At 37.0% G+C, this 23,531-nt stretch overlaps 1 protein-coding gene across 2 annotated transcripts; it reads right to left on the bottom strand.

Annotated features, from left to right (window-relative positions):
- Window positions 1-129: 129 nt before the first annotated feature.
- On the bottom strand, window positions 130-23,531 carry Usp18 (ubiquitin specific peptidase 18). Of its 2 annotated transcripts, XM_015500829.2 has the most exons (11): window positions 23,344-23,531; window positions 16,474-16,730; window positions 15,399-15,495; window positions 14,410-14,555; window positions 9,144-9,223; window positions 8,719-8,865; window positions 8,220-8,309; window positions 7,514-7,681; window positions 2,512-2,643; window positions 1,923-1,972; window positions 130-583 (listed from the first exon to the last, which is right to left on the bottom strand). In XM_015500829.2, exons 2-11 carry the CDS (start codon window positions 16,622-16,624, stop codon window positions 538-540), a joined length of 1,107 nt encoding a protein of 368 aa, XP_015356315.1. In that variant the 5' UTR covers window positions 16,625-16,730; window positions 23,344-23,531; the 3' UTR covers window positions 130-537. The 2 variants fall into 2 exon arrangements, with proteins under 2 accessions (XP_015356315.1, XP_015356313.1); XM_015500827.2 differs by lacking the exon at window positions 23,344-23,531 and having other exon boundaries at window positions 16,474-16,747.

The raw sequence follows: 23,531 nt of genomic DNA, 5'->3' as shown, positions 1-23,531 counted from the left end.
AGCCATGTGGCCAGGATCTACAGATAAAAGTACACATTTTGATTCTGACCTGTGCAATATCATTGTTAACTAGTATGATAATTGGGCTAATATGTTTTCTGTTGCTATAACAAAATACATGAGGCTGAGTACTTTGTAAATACATTTATTTGGCTCACATTCTGGTGACTGGAAGGTCTTATCAGCATGATGCCAACAAGCTGGCAATCAGAACATGGTTGAGAAGTGAAAGGGAACCATCATCATGAAGAAGGGGAAAAACAATGAACTTACTTACCTCCCACCAGGCCCCACCCCTTAAAAAGTTTCCACCACCTCAACACTGCCATGTTTGGCCAAGTCTCCAGCACATGAACCTTTGAAAGACAAACCAGATCCAAAACATAATCCCCACCTGATTATAAATAACATGTAACTATACAGTTGGAAAGTGATGCTTTTTTTCATTGTAGAATCTCATACAAGAGTCAATAGATCCAAGAATAGGAAAGGAAAATGATAGTCTGTCAATCTCTGAAGATATAGAATAAATATCCATTAGGACTCAGTCTTCATGTAAACCAGAAGATATGCTGTTTCCTGCCTAGAAAGATGAGAAAATTCATCAGCATAGCAAAATGAACCACTGATAGTGAAACAATATTATTATTTCATGATAGGACAAGCATTAGCAAACTTCCAGGCTGTTGAATCAAACCTTCAGCTATCCATTATCTACTCAGCCTCGTCTACTCAGCCTCATGTATTTTGTTACAGCAACAAAAAAACAACTTTTCAGAGAGAAACAAAATAGTGACTTGGTGGGAAATAACCACTAAATATGCTACTAGTTAATATCTAAATCATATGTTGACAAATTATGGGACCATGAGCCAAGACCAACCCTGTTTTTTGCAAATAAATGTAAGTGAAGCATAGCCAATTAAATTAATTCATTCATGTACTGTCTGTGTCCTCTTTTATGCTAAAATGACAGAGTTGGGTACTTGAAACAGAGACTATGGCCCATAAAACCTAAAATATTTTCTCTCTGGTCCTTTACAGAGTTAAGTCTGACAGTCCCTAATCTAAATCATGGATCAATCAATAACTACAACAAAGACTGGACATGTAAGAAAGATAGCTTAGAAGAAATAGAAGAGAAATATGAAAAAGAAGAAGCCTGAGAAAGGCTTCAAACACAAATTACACCTAATTTGTTACTTTCAAATAATAGAACCTATCTCTGCAACTGAAAATCATCTTTAATATCATCTTTGGCATACACTGTCACTCCTATTCCAGAAACTCAGCCAGAAAAACTTACAAAGTCTCTCTGTTTTAACTTGATAAAGTTAAAGCTTCCTTCCCTGACATAGTTACCAATTTAAAAAGTATTATTTGATACTTATTAAATGCAAGCCACTATACCAGACAAAGAAATATGAAAAAAATGATCTTTCTCTCCCCAAAGAGTACAAAGGTCTAATGTGAAAGAAAGGATGTATCAAAACAATTTAAAAACAGCGTGATTCCTGCTATGATGGAGTTATGCTCAAGATGCAATAAAAGCACACAAGAAGCCCCTACAAATCTGATCAGGTCAACCAATAAGACTTTGATGAGCAGAGAAAGTCATGAGTATTGAAATGTGAGGGGGAGTTTGCACAAAAGGTAAATCAGGAGAGGGCAATGCAGAAACTCCTTATGTGTAGTTAGAAGGGGAAGATGGCAGACATGGTCACTTATACTTGAGGATTACTGGAGTCTAAATTGTTAGAACACTATGGTGTAGAGGGATGGGTGCTGACAAATGAGGCTGAATGGTTAGTCCCTGGAAAGCCATCAGAATATAAGCAATGGCTAAGTCCATGAGAGTTCCATACAGCTCCAAGAATCAGCTTAAATTCATCAGGTTTCCATCACCCAAATACTTCTCTTACCAGCGATAATTACGATTTCCATAGGTACACTGGATGTCTTCCCAGGACACCTAGAAGTACATAAACAGAAGTCAGCACCTGGCTGACCATTTACTAAATATCCACAGAATATAGGATGCTGCAATTTGCCCTCTTTCACTCCTCTAGAAAAACCCACCCTAGTAACTCCCAAGAGCTGGAGCATCTAATTATAGTATGTCACGCATAATAGTATTTTTAATAGCCTCATTCCTCCTCTTGAACTTGGTCATGCTTTCCCCAGAGTTACATACATATGTATGTATATATCTTACATATCTATAACTCTTCTTGCTTTACAGAAGTTTCCCACAGAGCAAGGAGCTACAGAGCAAGGAGTCCACAGCACCAGAAACCTGGACATTGAGGTAATGGCCTCTTACAGAGATTTACAAAGCTATAAACCAGATAGGGATTTCATGCAGAACAGGGTTTTGAAGTCATAACCCACCCTCACACACAAAGAACAATACCATACTGTGTCTTGGCCTTGAGGATCCAGGAAGATCCTCAGAACTTATTACAGGTGGATAGTTCAGGGTAAGAGGCAATTTTTGGTGTTGTTTCTCACCCAAGAAACATGGGAGTCGTTGAAGCAAAACCATCTTCCATCCACAGAATTCCGGATATAGGCACAGTAATGACCCAAGTCAGCAATCCCCACATGGGCAATCACAGCAAAGAGTTCAAAATGCCCTTCAGACTGGAAGAAGACAAAGCATAAAATGATTCACCCCCTCTTTTTCTAAACTCAGACTTGAAAAAGGAAATATTAAGTCATCACACATTTATTCACTTCCTGCTCTTTGTCAGGCACTGGTACTTCAAAGATACTAGGAAAAAGTCCTTGACCTCAAAAATCTCATTGCTAATGGAAGAACAAGTATATAAACCGAACTATAATGGCATGTTTTATTTTATAAAAAGTATATTTACAGGTAATTTTGGAAGAATCCATTTTTGCCCCAAAAAAAGAAAAAGGAATGAACAGCTAAGGAAGGGCTAAGGGGCTAGGGAAAGCTTACCAGTGAAGGACTGTTTTAACTGACCTTAAAGGATGGATAAGATCAGCAGGCAAGTTATAAGAAGGCAGTATTTTTAATGCAAACCCAGAAACTGCAAAGATTCAGCAGCTTAACAGAGCAAAGAATATTAAGAAAATGGTAATCTTCACAGACCAAGTTGGGAATTAGAACTTTAGCCTCTCATCCCAGGTACTTAAATCTCAAATTCAAGGCCACCCTGGAAAACTTAGTGAGACCCTATCTCAAAATTTAAAAAAGAAAAGAATTAGAACTTTATCCCATGAATGAGGGAGAACATTCAAACAATTTTAAGGAAAAAACAACATCATCAGATTTATTTTTGAGAAAAACCACTGAAACAATGTACTTTGAAAAAATAAATGGAAAGTTCATGTGTGATAGGAAATCAATGAGATAAATTAAAATACAAAAATACAGTGAGGAAGAAATGATATAACCTGAATGATTACTGTCAGTGTTAGTCATTAAAGTGATAATAATCATTATTATTAGCTAACTTTTGCCATTTAGTATGCAGTTGGTTTTTACATAAATTATTTCATTTAATAAACAACACTCTGAGGTGGGTACTAGTAATGCTCTATCTAACAGAGGTACAATCTGAGCTCTGGAAAAAAAGATAATTTAACCAAGGCCAAAACAAATGAAAGAGGTAGATTGAAACCCAGTTCATACTCTGAAGAACATAAGAGTAAAGGTAGAAATGAAGGGACAGATTTGTACAAAATTAGGCAGAAATAATTAAAGGTGCTTTGTAACTGATTGAATTAGGTAGGGGCATGGGGGGCATCACATGGATGAATCCCAGATTTCTGGCTTGGTAATTCGGTAGATGTTGATACTATAAAGTCAACATGAAACAGCGCTGTTTGAAATTAAGGACAATGAATTTGGAGACTGTGAGAATATTAAATTGGAAGGTAAAAACTCTGGTGTGGAGACCAAGAAAAAAACTCAACAGAAGATATGGACTCAGAAACCTTCAGTTTGAGACAATTATTGAATCCATTAGAATTTATGAGATGATCTTCAAAATATTGAGAGAAGAAGGAATAGAACTAAACCTACGTTTCAGCTAAACTGACATGCAGAAAATGATCTAGCAATGGAAGAAGAAACCCTATGCAAGAAACTTAGGGTAAGTTGATGTTTTTAAGTATCAATAACATGGAATATCACAGAAATATTTAGGGGAAAAGCCCAAAAGCATTCATTAGACATTGCAGTAAATCATTCTACTCCCTCAAAATCTTAGAAAATCAAAAAAGAGATAATTCTCTTTGAAAAAGGAATACTGATAAGAGAGAGTTTTGATTGATTATAAGCAAGATCTCCATGTTAGTCAACATGTCAACAATTCTTCTCTCTAAAAAAAGTCAAACTCAACAGAAGCAGAGAGCAGAATAGTAGTTACCAGGGCTGGAGTAGAGGGGAATGGTAAGAGGTTGGCCAAGAAATACTAAGTTTCCATTATGAGGCAGAAGTTCTGGAAATCTCTTGTGCAGTACAGTAACTATAATAACTATAATTAACAGTAATATATTAGAAACTACAATTTTACTTTAAAAAATAGATTTTAAGCTGGGTCTGGTAGCACACACCTATAATCCCAGCTACTTGAGAGGCTAAGACAGGAAGATCACATGTTCAAGGCCAGCCTGAGCAACTTATCAAGACCCTGACTGAAAAATAACATAAAAAGGCCTGGGGATGCAGCTCAGAAGTAGAATGCTTCTGGGTTAAATCCCCAGTACCACACAAAAATTAAAAAAATAGATTATAAATGTTTTTACCACAAAAAATATATACATATGGTAATGAAGGTGCTCATTAGTTTAACCCAATCATTCATTCCACAATGTATACGTATATCAAAGCATCATGTTGTACACCATAAACATACACAATTTTTATGTTATTTTAGATCAATTAACCAATTTCAAATATTTCTAAAATTTTATCAACAATGAGTGTAGTTGATACACTTGTTCTATGTAATATGAATTTATTTTATTAAAATTAAAATAGCATGTAAAAAGTAAAAATCAATTACTAATTTAGATTTTTTAAAAATAAATAAAATTGCATTTTCTGTAAAGTACTTTTTTAAAAAGGAACACTTCATTCTAGTTTCTCCACATTCATATAAACACCCCTAACCTAAGACTTTGGAAATGGAATGGAAGAAGGGGATAGGGTGTGAGGCAGAGCAAGTGAAGTTAATTCACTCAAAATGGAGGGCCCCACTTACTCTATACTTCTTTTTACTTAAGGGCTCTATATTGAACTTTTTTTGAAATGCAGAACAATACCTGGATTTGATGATCAGTTTACAAGAAATAGTAGAGTTTAGAGGAATATGTTAAATGACACCAACCAGCCAATTACGGAATATAAAAAATTCAACAAAATAAATTACAAGAAAAAAAAAACGGCAGGCAAAACCTAAAATAAATTTAACAGGAAGGAAGGGAAGGAGGAGGGAAAGGGAAGCCAAATGCAAACATGGACCTCGTTTGGATCTAGATTCAAACAAACCACACAAATTAAAGAAGAAATCTGAACACTGGCTAGATATTTGAAAATATTAAGGAATTATAAGTTAGAGTTAGCTATATTTAGAAAAAGAGTGTTTATTCTTTAGAGAGACATAATGAAATATTCATAAAATTCAGCACATGATGTCTGGGATTTGCTTTAAAATATTGTTTAAAAAATAAGTGTGTCTTGAATCTAGTTAAGGGTGGGATAAAAGAAGAGGATGAAGGTGGAGATAGATCAAGATTGACCATTAGTTTCGGAAACTGTTAAGCTCTTTGATGGATACATGTGAATTCATTGTGCTTTGGTATGTATCTGAAATTTTTAATAACAAAGTCTCTTTTAAGCAGAAGAAATTTTAAATATAATTCATCAGGCAAAACTAGGTAGGGAGAAATAAGAAAAACTGGAAAGAGAGAAAGGAAGAATCCTATGAGGTTCTGATAAACTGAATATTGTTGTAACATATTATCAGTCCTTAATTTATTTTTCATTACTGGGAATTGAACCCAAGGGCCCTTTTGAGACAATATCTCACTAAGTCGCCCAGTCTGGCCTCAAACTTGGGATGCTCCTGCCTCAACCTTCTGAGTAGCTGAATTATGGGTATGGGCCACAGCACCTGACTTAAGGTTTTACTTAACTTTTTAAATAGCATGGTTCTGAGCATAAATAGACAAACAGAAAATGTAAAAGAAACAATGTTCTAAAAACTGACGCATATATATGGAAATGCAAAATTTGTTGAATGTAGTATTTCAAACCTATGAACAAAGGATATTTATGTCATTTTTTTCCTCAGCATCTCCCAATAAATTAATATAATGTCCATAAATGAATATAATGTCATATCATGACAACTAAATGAAACTTTCCTCTGATTAAATCTGGCCCAATCAACTTACTACTTTCTTATTACCTTCAAAGTAGGCCTTGGCTATTTTAATAATAAAGTTGCACTTATGCATTTATACCTATTCCATGTGTTATTTTTTTCAAAATAACATTATTTTTGCCAAATAATGCAAATTTTATAAGAGAATATGACAAATAAAAACTAGAAATCAAGCACCATTCAAGCATACACAAATGTCTACAGAGCCATAAATGAAATCAAGTTTTTTTTAAAGTATGAAATCTGACCATTTGTGATGCAGGGGTCAGGATAGAACTGTGTGGCTCATCAATGCACGCTTTTTAAAATTAAAAGCAAAGAACTGAATTATGAGTTCCTTCCCTCAATCCTTCAAGGCCTTTAAGTACAGACCCAATGTTTAGAAATAAGAAAGTTTTTTGAATCTTAAGAGAAAATTAAAGTCATAATCAACAGCAAAGTCTGGTAGTAAGAGTGAGGTGATAAAATCTGCCATTGTTCCATAAGACCACATTTAAATATTGTTTAAAAATAAGTGTGTCTTGAATCTGTGTATGCTTCCATGAATCACACCAAGCTATGATTGGGTTTTCCTCCCTTTGAACATCCCAACATGGCAGCAGAGGACAAGATTTCTCAGATAGGGGATGGGGATGTGGCTCAAGCGGTAACACGCTCGCCTGGCATGCATGGGGCACTGGGTTCGATCCTCAGCACCACATAAAATAAAGATGTGTGTCCACCGAAAACTGAAAAATACATATTTTTAAAAATCAATCTCTCTCTCTCTCTCTCTCTCTCTCTCTCTCTCTCTCCCTCCTCTCTCTCTTTAAAAAAAAGATTTCTCAGATAAAAGAATGACACAGAGGAAGCAGACCTCACTAACTGATCTGCTCCCATTCACCTTGCCAGTGTTTGCCCAGCATGATGCTGCTTGACTCTACCATCACAGTCTGGAACCTGACATCACTCTACCACACAGACTGCATCATTGATGTGGACTATAGAACTTCTGAGCAGATGACTTCTAGCAGCTGAGGGGTCCAGGAAGGCAGAATCTTAAGGCTGTGGTGCCTGATAAGATTGATATATAATGGGAAAGAACATCTCACCTGTTCCTTGGCATCACCGAGGACTTGCTCACTTGAAAGAACCTGATTGAAATCTAAGCTCTGGGGGAAATACAGTGAGTGGCAGATCTTTTCTGTCCGTGAATTCTTGATGGAGAATCGCATGAGGTGGATGGTCAAGGTCTGGGGCAAATGGGTCAGCTTCAAGTCCTGAAAAAGCAAAATCACTGTGGAGTGAAGTCCTAAAGCACTTGAAATGGAAAGACAGAAAAATATCAGGGCTAGTAGAACGTTCTTCTCCAAAAGAGGAATTCAGCATGATCTAACATAGAGTTAAGGGCTCCATTTCACTGAATCTGTTGGGTTCCTCCAAGAGTCATGTGACATTTGACTACCACACCATTGCACATCTTCCACAGAAGGCACCAGCAGCCCCAGGGTTCTACAGAGGCTCCTGAAACCAGAGTAACTATGGAGTCTGCTCTAGAAAGCTAGTCTATTTCATAGGGGAAAACCTAACCACTTCTTTCGAATCTTCTCTATTCTTTAAAAGGCTCTGTTTCTCTCAGTGAGAGAGAAGCCACATCCACAGCTATGAAAATCAGAAGCCCTAAAACACCAGATACTAGCCTAATCCAAATTCCCTCCTCAACCAGCATGAGGTACCCTTAGGGGTCTGGAAAGATGATATCAGGAAGTCCACTAGGGGCAAACCCAGACTAGTGAAGTAGCTGAATTTAAGAAGTACCTGTTTGCTATGTGTCCTCTTCCCACAGTTCTCACAGAAGCACTTGCTGGATAACACCCTGGGCTGGAAGAAACAGCGTAGGGCATCCTCCTGTCTCATTCAGAACAAGAAAAATGCAATGTTGGTATTTACCATCTAGAGAACAATCCCCTACACCCCTATGGTAGGGATGCAAGGTTTATGTCCAGTTTTCTCCAAGCTCCCCTAAATGTCTGGCCCAGTGCAGTACATTAAGTAGAATCTCAAAAAGAATAAAGATTCCACTATTTGGAGAAATAAAATGGGAGGAGCACATTTAAGGAAACATTTTGTGTAAAGTGAAAGTAGGTGAGAAGTTTTTTATTAATTAATTTTAATTAATTAATTGATTGATTTTGCCAGTCAAAGGAGAACTTGGGCAAAGCCACAGAAATGAAATACAAAGCCAAAGGTGGATAAAAGAAGCAACGAGGGATTGGCAACATTGGAGTGTTCAAATCCACCAAGAAAAGTTTCTCACCAGTGTTTGCAGGGGCTTTGAGTCCATATCAAAAAGACAAAGAGGGAGAGTAAGCATGCTACTGTTTCTGCTACTCTCCTTGGCACAGTCTAGACAAATCAAGGACTCCTTCATCCGGATCATGTACAAGGCCTGCAACCTATCTACCTGCAAGAGGAAGGAGGAAAGAGGTAAATCAGGGAAAAAGCCCTAAACCATCTCAGGCCTATTATCAGAAGTTGGATCAAGAAGACGAAAGCTCCAGAAATGGTAGCCACTAAAGTTCATTGTCTTACATATAAAGGTGCAAAAGAGTAATTATATTATGGAACTGTAATAAGCATTGTATATGAATTAATTCTTTTTTCCATCTTACATAAACATTTTTGAATGAGTTATATGAGTAGCATCCTAAACCTCTGAGTTCTCTTGTTCCAGGATCTTACCAAGTCCATGTCAGTGATTTGGTCCTTAATTAGGTTCCAGACTGTAAGGTAAAGCTGAGCAGCATCATGCTGGACAAACACTGGCCAAAAAGAAGTAACATCACAATTAGCCAGATCCCTGGAGACTACTCATGCCCTTGTGCCCTAGCTACCAAGATGCTCATTCACCACTTCATCTTTTCCTAGCCTTCTCCCACACCCAAAACAGCTAAGTTTGCACTACATTTTAGGTGCTCAAAAAATGAAAAGTAATTTATATATTGATTTTTGACAGATCCTCTAAAAACTTAAGCCATAGTCCAACCATTACATGACCCAAATTTCATTGTCCATCTCTACTGTCACCAGGGGACCCACCTAGATAGATCCAGTAATTCTCTCCTGTGTCTACACAAAGCCAATGCTCTCACTGTACTCCTAAGGTCTCTCATTTCTCTGTCCCTTGATGTGTTTTCTTATTCAGTGCCCTAAAATCTGAGCACTATCCCCAATTCCTGTATGTGACCTAGGTTTTCCCATAGGTTCCTAGGAGGACAAGGAGGGAAAGGTCCATCCTACAGTCAGATGATAATAGATAAGAGGAAGCAGGAATTAAGCAGTGAAGTCTATATCTGTTTTATAAGTGAAGGTAAGGCAGATATAATCAAATTTAATAGTATTGTTAAAAAGAAAACTAGAAAGTTAAAGATAATGAAAAATACTGAGGGCTATTTTTAAAAAGGACAGATAAGTGCAAAAAATGCAAAGATATTGCAAGAAAAGGTAGTTATTGTAAATTAGCTAAAATCTTATACCCAAACAACATTTTCTTTCCTTCATAATACTTATCACAACTTGTACTTAACATTTTTTAGTTTGTATTGGTTTTGGTTTGGTTTTGTGTCTGTCTTGACTCTAAACTGTGAGTTTCATGAGTTTCTTTCAGCCTTATTTCCTTATGCATAGAAACCTGGCACTATAGTATCTGGCACTCAATCAGTGAACTTACATATAACTTACATATAAGTTAATAGATTGATTAATCTACATTCCAATGCAGTGAATTCCAAACTCAAAAGAGAAACATTCTATTAGTAGGGTTAAATTGGTGCTTTCCAGGGAATAGTGTACAGAAGAATTATGTCCTACCACAGAGCTGACACTGATTGTAAAGGAAATTGGATCATGTTACCATTTAAAGACAATTTGCCATTATCTGGCCATCCCAGAACCAAGAGTCCCCATTCATCTAAGAAATAGTCATTTGCCTGTCCCACAACATACTTAACATTGGCTAGGACAAGGCAGATGCCATAAAAATTGCCATGAAAAAAACATACTAAAGAAAATTTCTGTCACCAAGAAACCTCTATTCTAATGGAGAACAGGTATCCAAATAATCATAATTCAAAGAAAAATTCCCTAAAAATTCTTTCCTTTCTGTAGCCATGAAAGGCTAAAAGAAGGAAAAAATACATCTGAAATGATAAAGTGAGGGCCTCCATAAATCTGTTCCACTGTAAAAGCAATGAAAATTCTGGCAAAAAAGAGAAAGCAAACTCAGGGCTGGGGTTGTAGTCCAGTGGTAGAGCGCTTGCCTAGCATGTGTGAGGCACTGGGTTCCATTCTCGGCACCACATATTAATAAATTAATAAATAAAATAGAAGTCCATCAACAACTAAAAAATTTAAATACAAAGAAAACTCAATAAAGGTCAGATGTGAAAAACTCAAAGATATTATACTTAAGGGGAGAAGTTGAGTTTTTCCTCTAAATCTGAAACACAAATACTCACTTTTTTTAATAGAGAAAACTGACCCACTAGATGCATAAATTCCAACATATGGGAAACAAAAGCGTGAAAAAACAAGGTAATATAATATCTCCAAAGGAACCTAATAACTCTCTAGGAACAAACCCTGAAGAAAAGAAAGTCATCAAATTACCTGACAAAGAATTCAAAAGAATGACTTTTAAGGAAACTTATTGAGATTCAAGAGAATACAGACAGACAAGTCAATGAAAAATACAAAGAGAATTCATGACATAAATAAGAAATTTAGCAAAGACATAATAAAAAAGAACCATTCAAAAATTGTGGTGCTAAAAACTGAACAATATATATTTGAGATCCTTAACAGAAGAACTAGTCAAGCAGAAGAAACAATGTCCAAGCTTGAACACAGGTCTTTGGGGGGAAAAAAAGAAATGAAATGAAAAAGAGCTAATTTTAAAGAACTAAAAAAGTCATTAAGGTCCACAGGACACAATTAAATAAGCAAATATTCATACAGTGGGTGCTACAAGAGATGAGAAGGAGGGCTTGGGCTATGGCTCAGTGTCAGAGTGCTTACGTGGCACATGTGAGACACTGGGTTCAATCCTCAGTACCACATACAAAAAAAAAGCAAATAAAATAAAGTCATGCTGTCCATCTATAACTACAAAAAAAATTTTTTTAACTGAGAGATGAGAAGGAGCCAGGCATGGTGGAGCACACCTGTAATTCCAGTGACTTGGGAGGCTGAGGCAGGAGGATCACAAGTTCGAGACTAACAGCAACTTAGTGAGACCCTAAGCTACTTAGTGAAACCCTGTCTCAAAATAAACAAATACAAAGGGCTGGGGGAGGCTGGGGTTGTGGCTCAGTGGCACAACTAGCATGCACTAGCCTAGCATGCATGAGGCACTGGGTTTGATCCTCAGCACCACATAAAAATAAAAATAAAGATATTATGTCCACCTAAAACTAAAAAATAAATATTTTTTTAAAGGGCTGGGGATGTGACTCAGTGGTTAAGCACCCTGGGTTCAATCCCTAGTAACCCCCCAAAAGAAAAGATGAGAAGGAAAAAGGCATAATAAATCTATTCAATGAAATAATCAATAAAAACATTCTAAATCTTGGGGACAGATACAAATATTCACGTCCAGGAAGCTTAAAAGAGTCCCAATAGATTTGATCTAAAAGTCCTCCATTGAGCAGGAAAGAAATCTTGAACTAACAAAAAAATTGCCAATCAACATACTATCCCCAGCAGATATATCCTTCAGAAATGAAGAAGAAATAAAGAGTCTCCAGGACAAAAACTAAGGGAATTCATCACCAGGCTGACAAGAAACGCTTAAGGGAGTTCGGCAGAAGAGAAAGAATGATGACCACCACCACAAAAATGCACAAAAGTACAAAACTCAATGGTCAAGCAGGAACCAAAAGAAAAAGAGGAGAGAATCACACCCTACCAATACAGAAAAACCACCCATCAATAAGAATGGACAAGAAAGGAAGAAAGGAGCAAGAAATACACAAAAAAATCAAAAATTTTTAACAAAGTCACAGAAATAGGTCTCAACTTATCAATAATAACCTTGAATGTAAATGGGTTAAATCTCTTAATTAAGATATGGACTGGATGAATGAATTTTAAAAAGTAAGGCTCAAAAATATGCCTTTACGAGAAAATCACTTAACCAGTAAAGATACACACAGATTAAAAATTAAGGGACAGGAAAATATATAACATACAAACAGAAACCAAAACCAAGCAGAAATAGCTAGCTTACATCATAAAAAAATAGACTATAAGGAAAACATTATAAAAAAGACAAGAAAATAACTACAGAATGATAAAGAGATAACAAGAAGCTATAACAACTATAAATATATATTCACCCAGCACAGTAGCACACAGTTGTATAAAACAAACATTCTTAGACTGAATAAATAATAAAATAATACTTAGGAACTTCAATACTCCACTTTCATCAGTGAACAAATCATCCAGACACAAAACCAACAAAGAAACAACAGAGTTAAATTATAGTATAGAGCAAATGGACCTAACACTATAATGAATATTATAAACCACTGATGAAAGAAATTGAAGAGGACAATATCAAAATACCAATGACATTCTTCACAGAACTAGAAAAAAATCTATAGGGGACCACAAAAGACCTTGAAGAGCTGAAGCAAACCTGAGCCAAAAGAACAAAAAGGGAAACATTACAACACCTGACTTCAAAACATACTATAAAGCAATAACCAAAAGAGCATGGTACTGGCATAAATACACACAGTTGGGTAAAGAGACATCTGACTCTCACATTTATTGCAGCACTCTTCACAATATCCAAGAAATAATAAAAAACTAAATGTTCACCAATGGATCGATGAATGAGTGAAAAAATGTGGGTATCTATCCACAGTGGAATATCAATCAGCCATTAAAAAGAATGAAATCCTGTCATTTGCAAAAATATGGGTGGAATTGGAGGACATTATGTTAAGTGAAATAAATCAAACACATAAAGACACGTTCCACACATTCTCATTTATATGTGGAAACCAAACAGTTGATTTCAAAGAAGGAGAAAGTCACAGGGTAGCCATTAGAAATTAGGAAGGGTAGAGAGAAGGGTGGATGGGAAGATGTTGAATAGCAGGTACCAAAATAGAGTTAGATAGTAGCAGTAAGTTCTAATGTTCTAGAGCACAGTAGAGTGACTACTGACAACTATTTATTATGCACTTTATAAGCAATTAGGAGAGAGGAGTTCAAAGCTTTGAAACACAAAGAAATGGAAAGTGTTTAAGGAAAGGGAAATGCTAATGACCTTGATTTGACTGTTACACACGTATAAAAAATGCATCAGATTACCACAATATATCCCATAAATGTATGGTTATGCCAATTTAAAAAGAAAATCATTGGAAAAAATAGTAAACTGGTAATAATCACAAAAAATATATATTAAAATAAACAAAAGTTTAAAAAAATTTCAGATATACACCAATACCTTAAAAATAAGGGTTTGGAGCTGGGGTTGGGGCTCAGAGGTAGAATGCCCGCCTAGCATGCGTGAAGCACTGGGTTCGATCCTCAGTACCACATAAAAATAAAATAAAGATATTGTGTCTACCTATAACCAGAAAATAAATTAAATTAAAAAAATAAGGGGCCTAGGGTCACCTCACTTCCTTCTTGGTGATTATGTGGTGTGTGTGTGTGTGTGTGTGTGTTTCTAGGGATTGAACCCCAGGGGTGTTGTACCACTGAGCCATATCCCCAATTTTTTATTTTGAAACAGGGTTTCACTAAGTTGCCAGGCCAGCTGGAACTTGGGATCCTCCTATCTCAGGTTCACAAACTGCCACAATCACAGATGTGCACCAAGTACGGAGCCCTGATTCATTCACTGCCCTTTTCCTCACTCTCTTGCCTCCCAGGCTCCCAGCCTTTTTAGATCAGTAGGCAGCAGCCAGAACTGAAAGGACTGTCTTACGTGGCACATTGTACTTCTGGAGGCAGTAGGCAAACTCCATGGGTCGCACTGCTTTCTGCCGACTGTCTTGCATCTTCTCCAGCAGCAAAAGAAGCTGGAAGGGAACACTTCTTCTCTGTTCTCCTGCTTCCCTTGGCACTTTTATCCTGTCGAAGAACAGCCAGGAACCTCCTTTCACCCACAGTCGTCCATGTGAGGTACATACTGGAATCACTTAGGAAACTTTTAAAAAATCTCCATGTCCAGACCACTCCCCATATAAACTAAATCAGAATTCTGGGGGTGGGACCTAGATGATTTAAATGGGTAACCAAGGTAAAGAACCACCATGTTAGTGAATTGGCTAAACAGAATACCCTTGAGAAGGGGACCAACACAACTGCTGCCTCAGCAACTCCACCCCGACCAATAATCATGCTAGAATAAAGGGCAGATGCACCAGATTCTGGGTTCACATATGAGGCAAGCAGTGAAATGTCCAGTCTGAAGCACTTCAAGCAGAAAAGGCAAATGCTAAGTTAAGTCCTGGGTAGAAAGTGCAACATGAAGGGATGGCATGTATTTAGGCAATGATTCCTTAAATTATAGGCATCTCTCAATTTTCCTGTCAATGAAGGAAAAAAAGAAGAGTGCACGGGGCAAAAAGAATGAGTATGCTAACTATGCACACACTTGGCTCCACTGACAGTTTCTCTGACATTGGTCTAATTCAATGACTGCTGCATTTAAAAATCACCTACAGAAGGAGGCATTTAAAAAGTACCAATGTCTGGGCCCCAACCCAGACCAACTGAAACCAAGTAAATGGAGGTGGGATATGGTATTTGTGTATTTTTAAAACTTCTTAAGCAATTCTAATGCAGAAAAGCAGAAAAAAATATCTTTTCTTTGACAAATTTTGAAAGAAGACTTCTAAAGTCCAAGTCACTGTAACTGAATAAAAAACATAAAATAATATACATATCAATTAACCTGAATAATAGTCTTACCTTTTCAATATCTTGGTGAAGTCCACGTTCATTATGAATACCTGAATTAGGGAGTTAAGACAACAGGTCTGTCCGATGTTGTGTAAACCAACCAGGCCTATAAAAGGAAAAGAAAAAAAATACTGAGAGTAAAGCACAGTTAAAGGATTTAACAAAAATCAAATGTTTTTCTAGCATCTACTGAGGACATGAAATCCTTTGAAATATCTCAGATGTACAAAGAATTCACTATGGAACTTGTAAACAAATTTGAGAGGAGATATGCATGAACCTTTGAGAAGTTAAATAACAAGACAAGTTTCAATAGTCCACCAGAAAGGAGATGTCACCCAAAAAGTGTATCATGCATTGACAAATGAATGATACAAACAGTTCTGCACAAACAGTTGTTGGAAGAGCAAAGGGAAAAAAAACTTTCTGAAAGCATAACTGGGGTACCAAGTTTCCTCCCCAACTGGTCTCTACAGCTGTGTCAGAATGGCTGTCAAACTTTGGGGAAGATCCACATACTCTAAATTTACCCCAAGAGACTAAAATCCAGTAGAAACTTTCAAACTATGAGAAAACCAAAAGATAAAACAATTCTCCGTTCCACTAGCAACCAACCTTTCTTTTCCCAGCACAGACTCACCAGACCCCACAGGTGAGCAATTTAAAAGGGAAGCAGTACCACTAAATGTCAGAATTCCTGGGGAATGGGCATTGGTGTATAAGAGACAGGGCAGTAAAAATATCAAAATCCAGGTGTAACATGTAATCGCAGATTTCTGCTCCCAAATCAGTAAGAGCATCTCGATTCTACACAGACTTGTAAAGGGTAACAGAAAAGCAGAAACTAATGCTGCACGTTACGTGGCAAGCATTGGTTTAAAGCTGTTTCCCCAGATTATCTCATTTAATCCCTGGAACAACCCTCTGTGCTCACTACTATTATTATCTCCATTCCACAGACACAGAAACTGAGACACAAGTGATCTGGACCCATTAACCAAAAAGCTCTAGTGCAACAGAGTGTAGTAAGTAAATGAAGCATTTCTATGAAGTCAAAAAGAGAAAAATAGGAGGTTCTAATGACCATGAGGGTTGTCCCAGGCATTGAAATGTTCTCTCTCCCTCTTCATGTTGTTGTTCTCTTCCTTCTTCGAGGTGGATTCCCCCGGGTACTGCTGAGACTCAGCCAGGATTAACTGGCAAGTTTCTCTCAGGAACCCGAACACTTTGCCCATTAATGATGACTTCAAAATCCCCAGGCCAAGGCTGCCTGGCAGGTGTTCAGGACTCCACCACTTAACTTCCAGGAGGAGCTCACATGGGCCAGGTGCAACAGAGCCTCTGTGAAAACACACAACCTAATAAGAATAAGACAGGAGGAAAGCACATTAATTCAATAAGTTCTGATTTCAAGAGCCAAGTCTTAGAGAAGAGATAACTGATTAGGGATATTGACTAATAAAGCTCAAGGACTGTAAATAACAACTAAGCTAGATACATCTGACCCTCGTTTCCATTTGTTCTTCTCCAGAGTAGACTGTCATACCCTAACACTGAACTCTTCTCCCCACCTCCAGATTCTCTTTTTGGTAAATGATGTAACTAACATTCACCAAGGGGACCAGATGAGAAGCCCAGTGTCTCTTTGCTCCTCACTCCCATCCCCAACTGTCACTTCCACAGCTTAAAGGCTTCTCACAGCAAATTCCTTGCTATCCACACCTCTAACTTACTGGGACACTCCTACAGACATCCAAGTTCCAACAAAATGTTCTGTCTTCTGGGAAGCTTGTGCTGGGTCCTTAGGAAGGCCTAGATGTTGTCTATGCTCCTGTGCACTTTATGCACAGAGCTATTCAAATAATTAATTAATTGTATCCTAATGTGAGGAATAGCTGTCTCTCCACTTGTGGATGTGGTGGTTCACAGACACACATTCAACAGACACACATTCCCCAGGCCCAGAGGAGCATTGGTTCTTGACAGAATACAACTGAGCACCTTTGGTTTGCATGGATGAGGACATAAAAACTACAGTACTCAAATTATTCTACTTCTTTACTTCCTCTTGACAACACAGACCTGACACCTGTAAATTCTCCCCAGCATGCAATTCCAGGAGGGATCTCTCATGTGTTTTACAACAAATTCATAACCATGGATACCAAGACACTACGCACTTCCCTCAAATCTCCACTAGGTAGCAGCCACAACACTGCCACACAGCAGGTTGTACAAAAAAGATCAGAGTTTGGAAAAAAAAATCAAGAGTTTGGGGAAAGAGGATGTGAGTGTGTGCAAAGGACTATAAGCAGCACACACTCACATAAACTTACATTCTATGTTACCAGTTGATCTTTTGTGTACAACCTGCTGTGCTTCAAGATATCCCTTGTTTCAAACTATTCCCTCTCATCTTTAATAAACTCAGTTCCAGACTCACCTCTTTCATGAAACTTGCCCTTGAAAATGTCAATAAATCAAAAAATTTGAGTTTGCATGTCTATTACTTAAGCAGTTATTTTTTTATAAAATTAAAATTCTGGAACTTGACATGGAAGAATTACAAAAGTGTTCAAGAATTTTAATTTTATAAAAAAATAACTGCTTAAGTAATAGACATGCAAACTCAAATCAGGACCATAATGAGATAGCAATTTACACTATTCAACTGGTAACAATTAGGAATTCTAATAGAATTTGATCATTATGCATTATAAACATGTACTGAAATGTAATGTTGTAATCTATAAATATGTAATCTTATGTGTCAATTAAAAATATGCACAGAAAAAAATTCTGATCCAGGGGACCTGGATAAATAGGATTTTTATCTACTACAAGGATGGGGGCATAAAACGGTATAATCACTTTGGAAAAAAAATTGGCATTATCCTTTAAAGTTAAACATCCACTCAACCTCAACCCCAAAATTCCAAGTGTTCTGGGGTTTTGGTTGTTTGTTTTGTTTTAGTTTATTCTACTGGTGGGGATCAAACCAAGGGCCCTGACATAATAAGCAATACTCTGCCACTGAACAACACACCCAGACTGCAAGGGAAATTCTTACATGTGTCCCCAGAGACATCTATACCAATACTCATAGCAGCACTGCTTATATAGCAGAATACAAGGATATTACTCACTTATTCATCAATGAATATGAATAACCATAATGTACATCACAAGATACTGAATCTTAGAAACACAATGTTAACTCGAAAAAACGATTCCCAGAAGATAACATATATAATGTGAATTCTTTAGATTTAAACTCAAGCTCAATGGAACATTATATTGCTTATGCATCAATATATGCATGTACGATAAAACTTTTTATTTTTTTTCATTCATTTATTTATTAAACTTTTTAAATAGATAATGAAAACCACATGCCAATTACTCTGAGGGGAATGCAGGAGAACAAGTCAGTGGAGAGCCATTGCTTATAATATTTTAGCTGAGTGTTGAAGGAGTTTCATAAGTATTTATTATATTATTATGTAATTAATTGGAATGTGGAATTAAGGCTAATACTCTAAGGAAAACACATGGTCTGACACAGGCCTAAGGGAATCAAATCATCTTTCTCGTATACAGAGCACACAGCACAGCGCCAACAGGCAATGCAGAACTGACACAGTGGATGACAAATCTCAGTTACAAATTCCTTCCTGCCTTTGCCCCAACAACCCTCAGTTTTGACTGGCTGAGATGGGAGTTTTCAGTAAAAGGCAGAAGGGACTTCACAAAGTCCTGTCTTTTAACACAGAAAAGCAGAAGTCAAACCAAGTTTGGGGATGGAGAAACTGCTTCCTAGTGAGATATATGAGGAATATCCAGGTAAAAATGAATTGAAAGATGCCAAGCAATGCACCAAATAAATTAAGACTAGCACACATTAAAGGACAAATAATAAAAGATATAATCTGAAAATCATAAGTTGTATGGATAGATTGGTCATTACTACCCATTACCAGGGCACATATTGAAAGTGGCAGTGGGTACATTTAAAAAAATGACTTTATAACTTTTGCCAGATAGAACTGGAGACTACTGTGCTAAGTAAAATAAGCCAGTCCCCCCAAACCAAAGGCTGATATGCGGATGCTAACACACAATAATGGGGGGAGGGAGGAATAGAAGTTCAGAAGTGAAAGGAAAAGAAGGAAGGATGGGAATAGAAAAAAGACAGTAGAATGAATCAGACTTAACTGTTCCACAATCCCCTTCAAGGGCACACTCCCCAGAAAAGAGTTCTTAATAGGCCCCACCTTTAAAGGGTCCACCATTTCCTGACAGCACTACCCTAAAGATCAAGCCTTTTAAGCCTTTAAGGTGGGCCTTCGGGAAACATTCAAGATCCAAACTAAAGAAGGAGGATCATCAAACCTAAAAATAGATCTACTAGATGATCCAGTCATTCTACTATTGTGCATATTTCCAAAGGAAATTAGAATATGGAAGAGACATCTGTATGCCACTGTTGATGGCAGCATTATTCACAACAGCAAAGATTTACAGCCTAAGTGTCCATCAACAAATGAATGGATAAAGAAAATATGGTACATACACACAACAAAACATTATTCAATGATAAAATGAATTCCTACTATTTGTGACAAATGGATGAACCTAGAGAATATTCTGTCAGGTGACTTATTGTCAGGCACAGAAAGACAAATACTGCATGTCTCACTTGTATGTGAAAACTAAAAAAGTTAATCTCATAGAAGTTCAAAGCAGAATAGTGGTTACAAGAAGCCGTGAAGAGAATAGGAGGAAGGAGAATGGAGAGGAGATAGTTAAGCATTCAGTTAGACAGAAGGAATAGCACAGTAGGGTAACTATGGTGGAAATAAATTGATTGTACATTTCAAAATAGCTAGCTTGAATGTTACCAGTATAATGAAATAATGTTTGAGGTGGTAGAAATTCCAATTACCCTGATCTGATCATTACACATTACATACAAGTATTGAAATGCCACACTGTACTCAATAAGTATGTACAAAGAATATGTCAATTTTTTTTTTTTTTTGCAGTACTGGGAATTGAACCAGTAGAACTCTACCACTAAGCTACATCCCCAATCCCCAGCCCCTCCCACCCTTCCTCCCTTTCTTTCTTTCCTTCTTTTTTTTTTTTTTTTAATAATTTGTACTGGAGATTGAATCCAAGAACTCTTAATCACTGAGAACCACATCCTTAGTTCTTTTTATTTTTAATTTTGAGACAGGGTCTTACTAAGTTGCTTAGGGCCTTGCTAAGTTGCTCAAATTTAGGATCCTCCTGGCTCAGCCTCCCAAGTTGCTGGGATTACAGGAGTTTGCCACCATGCCTGGTTTATAAGACCTTATCTTAAAATCAAAAAAAAAATGAAAAGGATCCAGATGAGGTGGTGCATACCTGTAATCCCTATGACTTGGGACACTGAGGCAGGAGGATCACAAGTTCAAGGCCAGCCTCAGCAACTTAGCAAGACCCTGTCTAAAAATTATTTAAAAAATAAAAAATGACTGGGGATGTGGCTCAGTGGTAAAGCACCCCTAGGTTAAATCCCCAGTACCAAAAAAGAAAAAAAGATCGGGTTTTACTAAGAATCAGAGGCTGGACTCAAATTTGTTATCCTATTGTCTCAGCCTTGAGAATCACTTAAGAGTACAGGCATGCTACCACCACACTTTGCTAACTATTTTAAAAGATAGTTATAAAGAGTTGTCCCTTATGAAGCTTGTAGGCCAAGTAGCTTGTAGTGGAGTCAAGCTGAAAAAGAAATGGTGACAGCAGACAATTTCATCAACTAAAAATAAATACTTGAGATCATCATTGACAGACATCTAATAAAACTGACTAGAAAAGGTCCTGCAATGGAATATATCATTTGGACAGGCAGACAGGTCAGGTCCCAAAGGGGAAACACAAAACTGTAGCAACATTTTAAGATTGATCACAGGGGAGATGAGTAGGTAGGGCAACAAAAGGGAAGAAAGTGAAACTTAAAGATCTGAAGAAAATGGGGAAAGGCAAAGTGGGCAGAGAGGGTGTTCACGTGAACTATGCAGGTGCAATAAACATCCACCAGAGAAAAGAGAATGAATATATTTCAAGGAAGATGAATCTCCAAACTTAACCCCTTACAACAAAAAAAAAAGGTGGGGGGAGCTCCAAAGTACTGAACCAATTTAGCTCTACCCTTTCTGAATAAGAGTGATGGAAATAACTCTTATTATATAGAATATACATTGTATATATTATATACATATATAATATATGTATTATATATGTATAGACCCACCACCATAGTAGCCAGAGAACAGAGATATAGCAAAAGTGCCAAAGACATGGTAGGAAGAACCTGGTTTTGCCAGGATCTCTAACTTCATGCACTACTAAACCAATGAGAGGTTGTGGGAAATTGTACAAAACTGCCTCCAACTTTAAATGCTATAAGAGGAACAAAATTAATATGTTGGCAACAATATATAAGCAACTTCCCTGTCTTTCAAATCCAATGACAACATATTGAGACTTTTTTTTTTTTTTTAAACAGATTCTCACTATTTGCTGCCCAGGCTGGTCCCAAACTCCTAGACGCAAGCAATTTTCTTGTGTCCTCAGCCTCCAAAGCTGGGACAATAGTCAGAAGCCACCCCAACCAGTTTAGAACCCATTCTTAATGATTTGTTCACCTGTTTACATTTCATGGGTAATGGCAATATGCTGGACACAAATTAGAGTATTCCAGATAAAATCCAAAGTAATTGGGAACGTTTGAGCTATTCTCCCCCAAAGAATGAACGACTTACCTTCTTTTTGGTTCTCTTCATGTTAAACATTTTCCCCTTTGTGAGCCAACACTGCATAAAAGTGTCAAATTCACAGCACAATTTCAATGATTTAAAAAGGAAAAACAAAAGAGGTCCCCTCTTTTTTTTTTTTTTTTTTGTTGTTCTTTGCTAAATGCATCATAAATCAAGATGGAGCTGTATAACTGTGTTCTTTCTTCTCTATTTTGTTCCTGTGAACTCATAGGATAACCTGGATGTCTACATTAAACTCTCCACTTGGCTTTGCTCGGTATAACACCCAAAAGAAAACATCACATGAAATATTTTAAAATATTTGCTTAGTTTTTTTGGAAAGATTTCAAAGTATAACTAGGTTGTTAAGTATGAAAATAAAGCCTGTGCTTTAATTTCCCAACACTTTGGATTCAGATTTTCAGGGATATTTGGAATGGAGTTTTATGTTTAAAGGTCTAAATTTAGCTTTCGTCCAAGAAAATGGGAGGAGAGTGATTAAGACTAAAAGACTCTGATTTGTACAGTTTGACAAAATTAATCATATATATATATATCTCCACTGACCCAGCAATTCTACTTCTAGGAATTTCTCACAAATATATTCATATATTTGCAAGAATGTGCACATAAAATTATATTCAGTGCTGGCTCATCTAAACCAGTAAAAACTGGAAACAACCTAAATGTCCATGCGTTGTTTAAATAACGTACTTCCCATACAGTACCTATAAAAAATGTATGCCATTGACATATCTATATGTCTTGACATGAAAAGATGTCCATGATATACTAAGTTGAACTTAGAAAAGAATTTTAAAAAACTGATAAAGTAAACACAAAATGTTCAATATTAGTGAACCTGGTTTCTACTTTACACATTTGTCTGCGTTACTTGCATATTTTTTACAAGTTTGCAAAACTTTTGTCATTTCTTTTTTTAATTAAACACAAAGACATGCTAAAAGTTCAAATAAATATATTAGTTGGGGGGGGGAAATTATTGACCCCATATATTCACTCAATGAAAACATGCATTATTATCACTTGCAGAGCCCAAATAAATTTCTTAATTATTTGGAGACTATAAGCAGAGTTCCGTTGGATATCTTTCCTAGAAAGAAAACTTCCAATATTAGCCTCAAACTTGCCTCAAGGGCCTAGCAGCGTCGAGCTTCCACTGAAACTGAATTCCCGTCCGGTCTCGATGAGCTCCTCACCAACTCGGCACGGTAAGCAGAGCTCCCGGTGGCAACCCGCGCTGCGCGCTGCCTCTGCCTGCCACCTGGCCGGCGTTTGGCTGAGCGCCCCCTTTCCTTGCAGCCGCCACTCCTCCCCG

Source organism: Marmota marmota, unplaced genomic scaffold (assembly GCF_001458135.2).
Source record: "Marmota marmota marmota unplaced genomic scaffold, marMar, whole genome shotgun sequence".
Lineage (NCBI taxonomy): Eukaryota > Metazoa > Chordata > Mammalia > Rodentia > Sciuridae > Marmota > Marmota marmota.
This window is presented reverse-complemented; position numbering and strand designations above follow the sequence as displayed.

What these genes read in the sequence shown, in the direction of transcription:
- Usp18 (XM_015500829.2), bottom strand. Translation starts at nt 16,624, where the DNA reads ATGGGCAAAGTGTTCGGGTTCCTGAGAGAAACTTGCCAGTTAATCCTG. An exon ending in CCAGAAGTACAATGTGCCAC is followed by an intron (nt 9,224 to 14,409) that starts GTAAGACAGTCC and finishes CTTTTTGGCCAG; the next exon opens with TGTTTGTCCAGCATGATGCT. An exon ending in AGAGGACACATAGCAAACAG is followed by an intron (nt 7,682 to 8,219) that starts GTACTTCTTAAA and finishes TTGCTTTTTCAG; the next exon opens with GACTTGAAGCTGACCCATTT.